The sequence below is a fragment of the Choristoneura fumiferana genome, chromosome 3 (genome assembly GCF_025370935.1).
Source record: "Choristoneura fumiferana chromosome 3, NRCan_CFum_1, whole genome shotgun sequence".
In the NCBI taxonomy this organism is placed as follows: domain Eukaryota; kingdom Metazoa; phylum Arthropoda; class Insecta; order Lepidoptera; family Tortricidae; genus Choristoneura; species Choristoneura fumiferana.
The window spans coordinates 15,173,096-15,188,566 of record NC_133474.1 but is presented as its reverse complement, the minus strand read 5'-3'; the positions used below and the strand labels follow the sequence as shown (position 1 = coordinate 15,188,566).

The following is a 15,471-nucleotide window of genomic DNA, read 5'->3' as shown; positions in this document are numbered from 1 at the left end:
GTAGGCCAAAGAACGTCCATTTGTATAGGTTACTAAAATCCGAGACAGGACTCAATAAATGGTAATAATGTTCAAATTGCGAGAGATTGCGAACTACTTCTTCAACCTAACATTGAGATTGTCATTATTTAACTGGTACAACATAATAAATAAAACCCTAAAAGGCACAGATGTGATATAAGTATTCAAAATAAGTTTATAACACCCATGCAAGCGAAAGCATTAAATAATTGTAAAACGAGATAAATAAATAAAAGAATGCAAAAATAACACTGTTTTCTTCTAATCCTGAATTTTTAAATAAATTAAATAATGAATGTACCGAATACGAAGCCACAAATCTTTTTTGGCATAACAGACGATGTCACAGCCCCAAAAATTTCACAAGAATTTAAAAAAAAGTAACTGTCAAAATGTATAAGCGATAATCGTATGGCGGTTTTATTTCTATGGGAGTTGCCTAACTGAACGTTAGTTCTCTGAGTAGTCTGTGGCGAAACGTCATCTGCCAAACTGTCACTAAGCTGTCACAGTCACTGTCATCGATGATATTTCCGCGCACAGCAGGTTGATTTCAACTAAAATTATTCTAGGCAAGCTAATTCCCGGAATTCCGAATTTATTATTCAATAATGCTGAAAGGCTTAGTAAGTATTATCCAGACTAGCCGTGCGAACGGTTTTTCTTTTTAAACAATTGTTTTCCATAATAACGCATAAAAACGTCTTTGTTCTACAAACAAAATACTGAATAATGATCTACAAATAATTTCTTCCTGATCTGAGTCTGCAATATCACATAGCATAGCTAACACTACTTTGTTGTAATAGATATATTAAAGCTGATTAAAAATTTTGCTTAGGGACATCTGCGTGAGAATTGAGTTTTTGGGTAAATTACTAACAAAGAGTTTTTTTTATTATGTAACTGCATTCTATTAAGCTACCTCCAAATAAAAATTTACTTTTGAAAGAAAGAAAGAAAGGTTTATTTTGGCTCCAAAAGTACAACCTAAAACTAAGACTAGAACTAGCACTGAAGCTATGTTACTTGGTGACACATCAGGATACCAAAAAGGGTCTCCACTCAGCATGTGTAGCCGCACATTATGTGCAGTAACGCTGGTTTTCTGTATTTGTGTTTTGGGTATTTGTTGGTAATATTCAACAACATTACTTATTACAAAATTACATATTACAGTATTAAAAAATATTGAAATAAAAGAGTCAATATTATCAGGCTTTGTTTATTATCTTTGTTATAACACTTCTATCTGATATCTGTTTGGAGTTAAAACAGTCAGGAATCTAAATCCCGATAATCAAAATTAGTATGAACACAAAAATCAACCATGTAATTTTTCAATGACAGCAGAACATTTTCCAGTTATTGTTTTGTATGATAAGCTACCATTTAACACGGTCCAACTTTTTGGTCTCCACCCACCTGCTAACTGATACTTGACCACAAAACCTCATGCTATAGATATTCAAGTTATTTGTGGTTTAACTGACCTATTTATAATAACAAATAAAACTGCATAGAGATTAATATTTTTGGTAGATACTTGTGAATGTGATATAGTCTGTAAAAAAACATAAAAAGTAAAAATGCCATGTCATATTGACAATGTGAAATTCTAGTGATTGTCTGTTTTTTTCACTCCCAAAAATAAGCACAAATTGGCAAAATAAACAGGAAAATGAAGTCCAGAGCAATATTAATATAAAGTTAATGTAAAGGCTTATACCAGAGTTAGACCATGGGTTGTATTTCATTTTTACTCAAAAATGGTGTAAGTCTTATGAAGTCCCACTAAAACTGCTTATAGTAGTTAGCAAACAATTAAAATAAAGATAGTAAGTTCTAAACTCAATTTGTGAAGATACTATTCATGATTGCATATAGTATTATCATCACTAATTTTAAATATATTGGTTTTTATTACATAACTTTGTAAACATGATTTGGACAATCTATTAACACACAGAAATATATTTGAAATTGGAATGTCATAATGACAACATAACTACTTGAAATTTTTGATGTTTGTCATGTAAATTGTAATAAATAAAATATAAATTAAATAAATGTATTCTATATCAATGTAAACAGAAAATTTGTGTAGTTAAAATCTGTCAAACCATGGGTTGTGTCACAGGAATAGTTAAAACGGGAGTAAGTTTCAACTGTACCTAACCAAAGCAGATAGTTTAGAAGTATTCACTTGCTCCAACTGTGTTCTTCTCTTTTATCCTGACTTTATGCCTAATTCATGCAGCAAGGGAGACAGAGTTACAAGCCAAAATGATGCTAAAGCTGCCACAAATTAAACTAGTGGTGACAAGAAGTGGCCTTAATTTGTGATGACTTGTAAGCTTGGCTACCACTCTCAGGTTGTGGCCTGAGGTTGTGGCATGTAAATTGCATAAATATTCTCTCTCTCTCTCTCTCTCTCTCTCTCTCTCTCTCTCTCTGTGGCAGGCTTAATATAAAAGCAAAACTCGTTGTTTGAAAAGTAAACTCATATACTAAAATACAAAATACATGTGAGAAAATAAATTGTTCGCAAAATCTTATTTTGAGGCTTGTTATTAAACTTTTTGCATTTATTTTTAACAGATAATATTTGGATCTGGAGTCTATGCTGGAGTATATATAGCTCAAAATTACCAGGTAAATAGTCTATATTTTTGTGTAATTATTATAGCGTTTTATAATACATTCTTGATTTTACTGCAAAGGAGGCTATGCCGACAAACCCTTCAACCATTACTTAATTCATTGAGCATATTTTTGGCAATTAGGTGATTTGGACATCTATAATTTCTTAACATTACTGTTTATTACTTTTACCAAACAAACTTTTGTGTCCTGCTATTAATATTACTGATTGAGTCAAAATATTGACTGTTAAATTAGAATTCTTTATTTTTTAGACAATAGAAAATGTTTTTTCTTAAAACACCAATAGATATATTTAAATGAAGGATTTCATTACAGCTTATTATCATATTAATACAGGGTTTCTCAAACTTATGGCTCTACATACCCCTGTTAAAGTTTCTAGACAACAGCGAACCCCTACCTCCCCCCCACCAAAGATAGTAATAAAATTGGCTGTTGGAGAAACTAAGTTTATTTTTATTTCAATCATCATCATAATATAATGTACGAAAATACAAACTGAAACAAACAACAACAAATAACAAACAAATAAGTAACTAATTTGGAGTTAAAATAAAAAATACAAAAAGACTCCAAAAACCAATCTTAATCATCTTGCTGCAGTCTTGCAGCCACCATCACGTAAACCTTGTCGCGAACCCCCTACCGTCGAATAGCGAACCCCTAGGGGTTAGCATACCCCACTTTGAGAAACCCTGTATTAATAGAATGTTTCCTGGCGACATTGAAGTATCTGGTTTGCAACAATATTTTAACTTGTATGGCCTCTTTTGTTTCTGTCACATTTCTGCAATTTTATGAATGATATGATAGGTAATGAATCTAATAAATAACAATTTAATGAACTGAAGTACATTTTTGTTAACACAGGGCACACTTAGATCTTTCTGTCAGAAAACAGCTTCAGAATGTGACAAGGCATTGGATAAAAAGAAATGGTTGGTTTTCTTTTCTTTTTTTACTAAAGTACTTTTGTAGTTTTAAATGCCAGGAACCATTCTGTTGTTTATTTAAAAACACATTCACAATTTCAGAATAGAATCAATTCTTTTGACACTTGCCAATATAGTATGCCCATTAGACATATTTAAACTACTGCATCATGCATACTGCACTAGACATATTTACTCACTAGTGTACCGTTATAACAATGTGCTGAATTAGTAAAATCATTTAGTAGTATTTCATAGTATATACAGCACATACAGCATATACAGAGGAAAAACATGGGGTCAAATTAAAACTGTGTACACTGGCTTTTGTCTTTTTAAGACAGTTATTTTCTTGCATACTTTTTTTATATTGTATAACTAGCTGTTACCTGCGACTCTGTCCGCTTCTCACACCTACTGAATATACACAAAAAATTTCATAAAAATCAGTCGAGTCGTTTTGGAGGAGTTTGGTCACAAACATTGTGACACGAGAATCATAGATAAGTACATTCTGATCTAACAACTTGTTTAAGAAATATTATTTTCTTTTACAGATTGATAAAGTTGAAGACCCCATGACATTATTTTCTAAAGCACAAGCTGCAATAAAAGAGAAAATGGATGGAATCAGTGGGGGCAAAAAACCGTAAAATCAAGTTGTTGGCACAACTATGGATGACCAACTACAGCAAATGAAATATTTTATTGTAAATATGATTTATTTAATAAATATACAGTGATAATTTATAATGAACCTTAGCAATAAATATCATTAACTGACTCCATGTATGAATTAATTTACAGCAAAGACAATCCACCACCAATATGCTCCACTCTTGTTTGTGGTTCCTCGAATGCCAACCAGTCACTTGCATGTGTGGGCAGTAATCCCATACTTTGACACTTGTACAGAGCTAAGAAAATGTTCACAATATTCCCAAAGATATACACCAGCTTTTGTCCAGCGGCTTGGGTCCCTTCTACCATCTTGAAAGTGCTCTGAGTGACAAATAAAGATTTGACTGGTCGTACAATCAGCATACCAACCATCATTATAGGGAATATAGATATGGAGTTGCCAGCCATATACATGATGAACAGATTCATTGGCACCTGTTTCAAAGGGCCTAAAGCGACATCCCATAATTTCTTTATCAATAGATGGTTAGAGTCTGTATCCTTTGAAGATTCTGTATAATTCGCACCGGCTGACTGACTGTACCCAGGTGGAGATGGTAATTCTGCTGTTTGGGTCTTGTGCCTGGAAATGAAAACAAAATCTTACAGGTATTGCTAAATCATAACTGCCGTGATAAAAAACTTCTCCGAACCACTTACTTGGGGTTGAAATCCAAAGCCCATTTGAACTTTTTATTGGACTTGAGTTGGGACATTTTGAACGAATTATATTTTGTAGAATAGATACCGAATGAAAAAGATCCTTGTAAGACTATCGTCAGGGATATTGAATTCTGCAAAATTAATCGTAATCACGTTCTATTGACAAGTTGACAACTGACCTGACATGACAGATAAAGTGACATCCAGATAAACAAGGAAGTGGATGTGGAATACAGATAGCGAATATTTTAGACAGTATTGTAATGTAACGCTGTAATGTCTGTATGGATTACATTTTCTTTACCTATCCTTAGAGAGATGAATAAAAACAATAAAGTAACATATTAATTAATCGATGAATTAAACATTAATACAGTTATCTAATTATGTTATATGAATAAGGTTTTCATCAATCTAACAATAGTAGTTTGTACAACATGTGAATAAAACGTGACCTCAACGTAACTATCAATCAGCAGCAGGGCTACTATGAAACTCGAAGTTCGTTCGTATCATATCGTTCCTCTTGCTCTCGTATTAAATAGTATAAGTGTCAGAGGGACCGCACGACACGAACTTCGAGTTTCGTAGTAACCCTGCAGCAGAGGGACCGCACGACGCGAACTTCGAGTTTCAAGTTCCGCAGTAGCCCTGCAGTACTCATTGCGTTTTCTATAATAATTTTATTAGAATTGTCTAGTATTCATTTGTTAATATAAAACGTGAATTATAAAAATAAAAAATAAACATTATTTTCACTTTTATATGCGTGGCAGTTTTTATCTGATTGCCTTTGTCTTGCACCGGAAAATCCGATAACTGCTAATGAGTAATGAAATGAACAAATTCGAAGACAACCCAGGAACAGGAACACAGGAAATGGATTAAGTAACGTTCAAGTATGTACTCTACCGTTTCTTACAGATTTTACTGTCCACTTATATCACATAGCTAGCTACATATTAGTAATCTGTGACTTATATACCTACAGTTCGTATTATTATGGATAGCTACCTACTCTAACTCTAGTTAGCTAATTGTACCTATTAAAACAAACTTATGATTTATTTTGAAAATAAAACAATAAGTATTTATTTTTACGTCCAATATTATTCAATTATACATCGTTTTGCAACTGTACTTTTACAATAAAAAACATTTTAACTAAAAAAAACTATAGTTATACAAAATTACGCGTTTACCTAATTTCATCATTAGGAGTGTCTTAAGTAGGTACAGTCGGGTGACACTCTTTCACGGCCCGGATAATACTGACATGGAAATACCGACCCTGTTTTTTGTGTACACGCCCATAGAAACTGACATGAGCTTCTATGGGCGAGTACACGAAGAACAGGGTCGGTATTTCCATGTCGGTATTAACCGGGCCGGGAAAGACTGTCACCCGGTACAGTCGTCAACACAAAAGTAAATATTTACTAAAAAATAATAAGTAATTAAATAACTTTTTCGCTAAATCAAAGAAAAAATCATAATATATTTTGTTTCACAGATATTGTTAAAGGTCAAAATGTAAAAATCACAAACCTGACGAGTCACATTGACGTAACACTAAGAAAGACATCAAACAAACTCGATTTTTTTGCCTTTTGAAATATGTGTAAATTAAAATAGTTCCTTACGGACTTTAAAAAGCGTCATAAATTAAAAACCTGCCTATAAACCTACACTGTTTTACCGCGCATAATTAATTATTTTAAAGAGTTAGTTAGGCCACTAGTGCTTTGGAATAATTAACTTCTTGATCTATTGAATGTTTCCTTAATGTTAACGGAAATCGAAAATAACACGTGGTATATTATTTTGAACCACTAAGAAAGAATGCATTTATATTAGGTATGACAAAGGATGATAGTTTTCCAAATTCACACGTTTTCATTTGAGGCACTGAGCAGTCGCAGTCCAGGTTCTAAAAAAAATACTGGCAGTGGTGAATGCCTTTACTGACCGTGAACTTTATTAAGTTCATATTATTTTATGCACTATAACTGTTGTCCACGTCCGCGACTTCGTCTGCATAGAATTTGTTTATCGCGCGCCTGTGGGAACTATACAACTTTCCGGGATAAAAACCATCTTAATGTCCTTCTTGGAGTCGCAAACTATCTCCATAACACATTTCATCACGATTGGTTAAGTTTAAAGTATAAAAGCATAACAGACGAACAAACAAACAAAACTCAGTTTTGCTTTTACAATATTAGTATGGATTGTTAGTTGTGAATAAAAAGCAACAACAAACAAATGACTGAGAAATCGCACGATTTGTCAGTTAAGAGTGCTGACGATTGTACTTATTAAGTTTTTGCTAATATTAAAAGTGTTATGTTTTGTTTGCAAAAATGACTTCGTCGACGGGTTCCACGGAGACTGTGTTGCTGTCAACTTCCTTCAAGGTGTCTCTGGAAGCGACATGTTCCCTGCAAAACACCGTTATACGATCGCACGCTTCTCGGAGTACGTCCTCGGGTACAGTCAGAACGATCCGCATGTAGTTCGGAAAAGCAAAACACTACGAGAGAAAAAAAGAATATCATCAGTTATCAAATATTTTCATAAATGTAGCTCCATTATTTAATTAATTGCACCAAGTTAACACATGATTATTTTATTTTTATATTATTTAATATTCACCTTTCCCGGCAAGCAAAATACGGATTGTTCAGACATGAGCCTCTCTACAAACTGAAGCTCACTTTTGAATTGCGGGAACAAAGACATTTTGATCTGGATCATCATATACATTGCTCCTTGAGGCATTACGGGGCGCAGCCCGGGAATGCGACGTAAGGCTTCGTACGCCAGCTTTGCTTGACTCTGAAATCGAAATTGTAAAATAGAGAAATCAAATAAATAAACTTAAACCCCATAGTTCACAAGTTTAATAAAACTCTGATACAATAAATAGAAAGAAGAAGAAAAATAAAATATATTTATTTAAATAAAAATGTTCCACGTGAACACCATTCCATGCCAGTAGATTCTAGAAATGAATGCAAATTTCCAATAATGCGTAGTAGCGCGGGAGAACATCGCGCGCAGCGATCGAAGCGAACGGAACCTTCCACTCACCTCTAAAAACAACAACACCTCATCGAAAAAGCTCTGCGGTGTTAACTGCAGTATAGCAGGCAAAGCGCGCTGTACTAACGTGCTAGGCCCCAGTATCCGAGTCGTCATGTTATTTAAACCTTCTCGAACTTCCTTTTCAAATATTTTCTGTCGGTCGTGTATTATAACCCAACCCATTCTCCAGCCTGGCACTAGGAACCTCTTAGTAATCCCACCACATGAAAGCACAGGAACATCAGTCGACAACGATGAGATTGCATGATATTCATTGCCAGAGAAAACCATGTGCTCGTATATCTCATCTGCTATTATAGGAACGCAATTTCTTGATGCTACATCCAATATCTCAGTCAAATGTTCTTTGCTGTATACTGAACCACAAGGATTCGATGGATTTATAATGACAATTGCGGCTGTTTTATCATCTATTTGATTCTCTAGATCTTCAAGATCTACGATCCATTGTTGATCCGGCTAAAAAAAAAGGATCATTTTGTGTACAAAACATAATTAATTGACTTAAGTACGAGTATAAACTTTTCGCACAATACATAGTTATTTGCGCAGTATCCGAGATTATCCATATACTAGATGAAAACCCGGCTTCGCTCGGGTAAAATGTAGACTCATAATAATATGTTTGAAAAAAAATTTGCCACTGTAAAGACTCGTACTTATCGAAAAATCTGAAGTATATTCCCAGCCTTAATATTATCACAAAAGTACTTTCACAGCTAACCTACGTATCGGTATTTCACCAGTAGATAGTTCTCCTAAATCTTATTTGCCCAAATAACTATGATGTCTCGTCTCATAATCGAAGAAATTAGACCTATACGGTTCGTCTGTACGATCGATCTGATGAAAATCGACGAATCGTACCGTGTGTGGGGCCTTAAAAGGTCGCAATGGAGAACGAAATGCAAACCTCTGACACCTGTGACACATGATGACGTGACACTAACGCCAATTTGATGTGATGACTTTGACAAGTTTATTTCGCAACGTCATTATATACTTAGTAATTTATTCAAATTTATATTGAAAATACTCGATATTCCGAATTTTCTGCCTACAAGTTGTCGACTCGGATTGACTAATTTTTTACGCTCTTCAATTTGATGTGCATTTCGTTCGAGTCTACCGTACTCCTTGACGAAATTATTAATATAGATAAGAGTATGAGAAAATATGCTTAACTAGTGTATTTAAGACTAATTATGCTTTACGAATGAAAACTTGTTATGCTTCTAGAAACTTGATTTTCATCATCTGATGTTAATTCACCTTCACAATTCGCCAAACGGGGCTAGTTTGCAAAATATTTATATCTTTGAACCACGCCACGTGCCGATGAACGTGTAGGTTTAATGTAGGTAACAGGAACCAGCAATGAAAATTGAAGCTTACCAACAAATTATAGTATTTTATTTCAATTCCTAAACCCTCTGATAAGGTTCTGTATATCAGGAATCCTGGTCGCGGCACCAAGATGTTCTGTCCGGCGTCTGCCAGTACAGTGACGGCCATTTCAATAGCGTGAGAGCAGCCGCTGCAGAGAATGACATCATCTGGCGTCACTGGACCCTGATGGGAGCAATATTCTGCAACAGCTTCTCTGACGTCTTGATGTCCTTTACCAGGACCGTAGCTTCTACTTTTAAGTAATTCTATACTGTCTCGCACAGCTTGAAGAACTTGATCAGGTGGATTTAGATTCCCAAATGTCGTCGGATCACCTAAAACGGAAACGAATTTATTATAAGTAAAATGATGGGCAGTAACAGTTCTGTGGAGTACCTACATAACTCGCTCAGTTTACGAGCTCAGCGGTTTTAACGCCAACTGATGGGCAGTAACAGTTCTGTGGAGTACCTACATAACTCGCTCAGTTTACGAGCTCAGCGGTTTTAACGCCAACTGATGGGCAGTAACAGTTCTGTGGAGTACCTACATAACTCGCTCAGTTAACGAGCTCAGCGGTTTTAACGCCAACTTGTATCTGTCAGTTTTTCACAATTTCTTTGCGGAAGAGTTGAAACAAATCGAGCATTCTGCGTCCAATCAATATAACAGGATCCCAGTTCAAGTCTCGCATACTTGGTTAATATTGTGAAATTCGAATCCTGTTAACCTTGACTTAATTGTAAATCTACTAATTTTAATACATGTTTATCCAGTGACCACTTTTATTAACGTGCGCCTATTAAAAAATGCGTGATAGGATGGGCAAGTAAGGTAAGTTTTTAGAACCGGTTTGATAGAGGGATTCTGGGTTTATCAGTAACGTGTAGGTACGTCGTATGCGCCATCAGTACTACAAGTATCATCTATCTGCTTACTAAATAGTGCCAGTTCAGCAGCCATCTTTAGGTGTTGATATCCCGAAGAAAAGAGATCAAGGTGTAAATCGACTGACTGATTTACGATGAAGCCCAAACTACGACGCGAAGAAAATTAAAAAAATGCTAACTAAGTGGCCACGCACAAAGTTCCATATCAAACTTATGATGATCGCATAATAGTTTCCCTTTTTTTTTTAAATTACTACAATGTTTTTTTTCGGCCGAACAGCTTTGCTAGTAGGTACAGCTACTACGAAACTCGAAGTTCGTGTCGTATCGTCCCTCTCGCTCTCATATTAAATAGTAGACAAGTGTCAGAAAAACCGAACGACACGAACTTCGAGTTTCTAATTTCGTAGTAGCCCTGCAGTCACTATCAGATATTTCAGAGCGGCCAAGGTGGTCATTAATACAAGAAAATGCACTCTATTATTAAGGTGTTAGAGTTCATGTTTCAATGTTTTTGATCACCTTGGCCACTTCGAAATATCTGATGGCGATTGTATAGGGAAAGTGAGACTGATTTTAACAAAAATCAGCACTTTAAAGCATACCTAGCTAATATCTTTGCTAACAGATATACCTAGGTGAGAAATGGTCTGTGCAAACATAAATTGCTAAAATCACAATGTTAGCTATTTTACCTTTATCATTTGGTTCGCGTTATTAATTTATCGATGCGAAATCAGCATTACGCCACTGAAATTCTCTAAGCTTAGTCGCAGACAGACGGACGAATATGATTTAACTATAAGAGTTCCCGATAGGACTGCGGGACCCTAAAAAGTACTTGAAAATTCCGTTCTCATGCTAGTTTTTTTTATTTTCACCCTAAAATGGGTGGTCCAAATGCGTGGAGGATTATAAAACCTGGATACATGCGATTAGTATAAATAAAACTTAGTAAATGTGGTGGGGTAATTGAATTAGGTACAGCACCAGCACCAATATCTGACACAACAAGCGTGCATAAATGCCTGATATATACGACTCTATTTCTAGGGCCGGAAGGACGTGTCAGATGTTTTGCACGCCCCGCTGTGGCAGATATTAATGCTGGTGACTGTTCTTAAGCTGTTTAGGTAAAATGTACCGAACTTCGAAAGTTAGCTCCCTTTTTTGGCGACGAATTCAATGTAAAAATAGCTATATAAAAGAATAGTCTCAATTAAATACAGGGTGTCCCAGAAGTACCACGTCACAGTGACACCAGAGGTAGGCCAGCTCAAGAGGAACCTAACCAACCTAACATGACCCCAGTAAAAGTTGCACGGTTTTCGAGTTATTAACGAAATAAAGATTTTTGAGAATTTTCCCCTTTGTCTTAACATTTTAAGTACCAGCATCGACTTGGAAAGCTTTTTATAACAGTTTTTTATGTGTATCAAATCACGAATAGCCACTTCAGAAGTGCAAAGTGTTATTTTGTCAGTAACTACCGTAAAATGCTGAAAAAAAGATAATTAATCTTGATTTATGCTGTCTGAAAAAACATGAATTTCAACTTTAACCATCTGCCATGGAAAAAAATACTAGAAATGAAACAAACAAATAACTTCAATAAATTAGGCATGTTATGCAGATTCAGAAATGGTATGACACATGTATCTTACTGCAAGAACATTAGACATTCTTATCACTTTAGCGAAGCCCTATCGAACCAACTTAAAACTGGAACTCCGAAACGATCCCTGCTAAGTGGTGCAAAAATGCTGTGTACAGTGCTGTGCTGTGCTGTGTGCTGTGTACAATGGCTAATAATAATATTATCTGACACAATTATTTTTCCAAATGCATGAAGGCTAAATACTAATGTTTGTCTCCCTTTTGGAGGCTAGGATCGGATCCTAAAGGACCGGACGGATATAACCTAACCAAGAAAAAGTTGGAAAACCTCCGACTTTGTCACTTCAAAGTTCAATGTTTCAAAAACGGCTGAACCGATTTTGATAGAACATGTCTAAGAACCATCGCTAGAAAACCTGCTTTCAAATAAAAAACCAAATTCAAATCGAGTAACCCGTTTAAGAGAAACGGTGCCACAGATAGACAGACGGACGTAGCGGTTAAACTTATAACACCCCTCTTTTTGCGTGGGTGGTTAAAAACAGGTTTATCTTTCATTCATTTATTGGAATAAATTTAGGTCACAATAAATGTTCGAATTGTCTCCCGTGGTTTCTGATGCACAAAAAACATCGTTTAATAAAATTTCGGCTCAATTTTCGTAAACTGACTTCCGATATGGTACGGGCCGCGTCGAATACTCGTTGTCTTAATTCTTCTTCAGAGAGTATTGGTTTCGCGTAAACTTTGTCTTTTAAACATCCCCAATAAAAAAAATCTAGTGGGTTTAGATCCGGGGAACGCGGTGGCCATAAAATTGGTCCCAATCGACCAATCTATCTCTCCGGGAATGTATCGCTGAGGTGCTCACGGACTAGCCGAGCGTAGTGTCCCGGGCAACCATCTTGTTGGTACCACGTGGTTCGTTTCAGTGCCAACGGTACATCTTCTAATAAACCAGGCAGGTCGTTTTGCAAAAACTGTAAATAGTTTCTACCATTAAGAATAGAAGGCAACTCGACCGGTCCCACAATTTGTCCATTAAGAATTCCACTCCACAAATTAATTTTGAATTGGTATTGGGACCTATCTTCTCGTTCTTCATGTGGGTTTTATGTCTACCAGCTATGGACGTTGTGTAAATTAAAATATCCATCCCTTTTGCAAGCCGATTCGTCAGTCCACAATATTTCATTGAAAAAATTCGGGTTTTGTCTCCACATCAGTATCATGTTTTGGCAAAATTGAACACGATGTGCGTAGTCGGCTGGAAGAAGTGTTTGGACGCGTTGTATGTGGTAGGGATGGTATTGATGACACTTCAAAATTCGTTGTGCCAAGGATTTGGGAACGCCTGTGCGGCGTTCCACAATTCGCACAGAAGTCCGTTTTTACTTAACAGTGACGGCTTAACTTGCGGCATCAGCAAAGTGATAAGAATACCTAGTGTTATCGCAGTAAGATACATGTGTCATACCATTTCTGAATCTGCATAACATGCCTAATTTATTGAAGTTATTTGTTTGTTTCGTCTCTAGTAATTTTTTTCCATGGCAGATGGTTAAAGTTGAAATTCATGTTTTTTCAGACAGCATAAATCAAGATTAATGATCTTTTTTTCAGCATTTTACGGTAGTTACTGACAAAATAACACTTTGCACTTCTGAAGTGGCTATTCGTGATTTGATACACATAAAAAACTGTTATAAAAAGCTTTCCAAGTCGATGCTGGTACTTAAAATGTTAAGACAAAGGGGAAAATTCTCAAAAATCTTTATTTCGTTAATAACTCGAAAACCGTGCAACTTTTACTGGGGTCATGTTAGGTTGGTTAGGTTCCTCTTGAGCTGGCCTACCTCTGGTGTCACTGTGACGTGGTACTTCTGGGACACCCTGTATAATACTGCTATCAGTTATCACGGAAAAATAAACATTATTACTTACTATTTTCTTTTTCATTTATCAGTTTGATAAAAATTACACATACCTAAAAATAATGTAATTTAGACAACTGATTTACTACGCAGTTACTGTACTGTGAAGTTACTCAAATTGCCTAGATTTTAAATTTGTAAAATTAAAAAAATAACTCCAAACTTACCCCATTTAGTTTTAAAACACTTATATTACATTAACCCCCTGCTTCACCATCCATTGATTAAATTTATGCGTCGAATAAAATTAATCAATGGGTGGTGAAACAGCCCCTAAGACTTGTTAAAATAAGTTTTATTAAAAAAAAACCGCAACGCAAATATACCTACTCACCGATAGAAAGAGCGATCAATGGTTTGTTAGGGTTTGGCTCCACTTGCAAGTTCTCGACGATCTCCCTTATCACGTTATGGGTCTTGCGAGCCAACGCAGACGCACGCACCTCCCATGTCTGACTTCCTCGTAGCCGATGAGACATGGGCACACAACTTGCGGATTGTTGGACGCTGCTGTGACACTAAGGAGAACACAATCGAGAATAGTGTCCGCGGAACGATACACCTTGCTTTTGTATAAAATGCGATCTAGTGCGGCGTCTGGCGTGATCGGTCGTGGAACTGGTTTCAAAATGCAGATGAGATGACGACAGTGGAGCCAGTTGTAAACATTCCACCCTTACCTCTTAAGTGTAATCTAATATACAAAAATATGAAACAAGTACATGATATATGTATTCAATGGTAGTTTAAAAAATATATTTTATTTTTATTTTTAAGTCATTAAGCCAAATATAGTTATTGATTAATGCACTCATCAATATATTAGCAAATTTATTGATTTTTCCACTTTTTTCACACTTTTTCTACATTTTGTAGATGTAGGTATTACCTACTAAAATAAAAATTTAATATAAAAATCTCCAAGACTTTAACTACATGAGCTACTTTCACGACTAACAGAAATAAATGTCATACAAATAATATATAAAAGCTGTAATTTTCTTATTTTTTAAACCTGGCGATTTTTTTACAAAATGCATTGGTTGTCCCATTCAGTTTCGAACGTCTGTCCCTAAAATTAAAACGTACGCAGATTTAATACCAAAAGCATTGAAGAGGCTATTAAAGGGCAACACACACAGAAAGCGTGCGCGGGTCGGGTCGTGTCCGCCGCGTGAGCCGCGCGGTTTGTTGTATTCACACAGAGAGCGGGTCGGACCCACGACGGGCCCGCGGCGGCTATCAATGTTGCCAGTTTAGTGACTTACAGCCTTATTCATAAAAAGTTAGAGCCTCCTTGAAGGCTCCTTGAAGGCCCGATGCTAAAAAACATGATTCATAAACGTCTGTTAGCGCTAATCAGTCGATCAAGGCTCTGCTAAAGTTAGAGGACCGTAGACCCTCCTTTTTCTCTCTGCTAAGTCACAAAATGGCCGCCACAAGTTTGAACAGCTGACTTTGACTAGAGCAAAAAACCATAGGTACCGAAGATATTTATAGTGAAGGCAGGGTGCAGATTAAAAAAAAAACAGGAAAATTTATTTTCAGGAATTTGTATTTAAAAATCCT

General features: G+C 35.8%; 3 protein-coding genes across 6 annotated transcripts; 1 reads left to right on the top strand and 2 right to left on the bottom strand.

Annotated features, from left to right (window-relative positions):
* Positions 1–517: 517 nt before the first annotated feature.
* Positions 518–4,515, top strand: LOC141426717 (uncharacterized). Of its 4 annotated transcripts, XR_012451255.1 has the most exons (4): positions 1,237–1,795; positions 2,623–2,676; positions 4,178–4,330; positions 4,428–4,515. XR_012451255.1 is itself a non-coding variant. In XM_074085845.1 (3 exons), exons 1-3 carry the CDS (start codon positions 633–635, stop codon positions 4,271–4,273), a joined length of 165 nt encoding a protein of 54 aa, XP_073941946.1. In that variant the 5' UTR covers positions 518–632; the 3' UTR covers positions 4,274–4,406. The 4 variants fall into 4 exon arrangements, 3 of the variants coding, with proteins under 3 accessions (XP_073941946.1, XP_073941943.1, XP_073941944.1); XM_074085845.1 differs by lacking the exons at positions 1,237–1,795; positions 4,428–4,515 and adding an exon at positions 518–647 and having other exon boundaries at positions 4,178–4,406; XM_074085842.1 differs by lacking the exon at positions 4,428–4,515 and having other exon boundaries at positions 4,178–4,406.
* EMC4 (ER membrane protein complex subunit 4) lies at positions 4,215–5,957 on the bottom strand. Its single transcript, XM_074085841.1, has 2 exons — positions 4,962–5,957; positions 4,215–4,884 (listed from the first exon to the last, which is right to left on the bottom strand). The coding sequence occupies exons 1-2, from the start codon at positions 5,015–5,017 to the stop codon at positions 4,422–4,424; spliced, it is 519 nt and encodes a 172-aa protein (XP_073941942.1). The 5' UTR covers positions 5,018–5,957; the 3' UTR covers positions 4,215–4,421.
* A 91-nt stretch (positions 5,958–6,048) lies between these two features.
* Positions 6,049–14,494, bottom strand: Tat (Tyrosine aminotransferase). Its single transcript, XM_074085840.1, has 5 exons — positions 14,237–14,494; positions 9,468–9,796; positions 8,058–8,531; positions 7,620–7,802; positions 6,049–7,497 (listed from the first exon to the last, which is right to left on the bottom strand). The coding sequence occupies exons 1-5, from the start codon at positions 14,379–14,381 to the stop codon at positions 7,309–7,311; spliced, it is 1,320 nt and encodes a 439-aa protein (XP_073941941.1). The 5' UTR covers positions 14,382–14,494; the 3' UTR covers positions 6,049–7,308.
* Between the last annotated feature and the right edge of the window lie 977 nt (positions 14,495–15,471).

What these genes read in the sequence shown, in the direction of transcription:
- Tat (XM_074085840.1), bottom strand. Translation starts at nt 14,381, where the DNA reads ATGTCTCATCGGCTACGAGGAAGTCAGACATGGGAGGTGCGTGCGTCT. An exon ending in AGGTGTTGTTGTTTTTAGAG is followed by an intron (nt 7,803 to 8,057) that starts GTGAGTGGAAGG and finishes TTTCGATTTCAG; the next exon opens with AGTCAAGCAAAGCTGGCGTA. An exon ending in TATTTTGCTTGCCGGGAAAG is followed by an intron (nt 7,498 to 7,619) that starts GTGAATATTAAA and finishes TTTCTCTCGTAG; the next exon opens with TGTTTTGCTTTTCCGAACTA.
- LOC141426717 (XM_074085842.1), top strand. Translation starts at nt 1,763, where the DNA reads ATGGGTTGTATTTCATTTTTACTCAAAAATGGT. An exon ending in CATTTTTACTCAAAAATGGT is followed by an intron (nt 1,796 to 2,622) that starts GTAAGTCTTATG and finishes TATTTTTAACAG; the next exon opens with ATAATATTTGGATCTGGAGT. An exon ending in ATATAGCTCAAAATTACCAG is followed by an intron (nt 2,677 to 4,177) that starts GTAAATAGTCTA and finishes TTTCTTTTACAG; the next exon opens with ATTGATAAAGTTGAAGACCC.
- EMC4 (XM_074085841.1), bottom strand. Translation starts at nt 5,017, where the DNA reads ATGTCCCAACTCAAGTCCAATAAAAAGTTCAAATGGGCTTTGGATTTC. An exon ending in GCTTTGGATTTCAACCCCAA is followed by an intron (nt 4,885 to 4,961) that starts GTAAGTGGTTCG and finishes TTTCATTTCCAG; the next exon opens with GCACAAGACCCAAACAGCAG.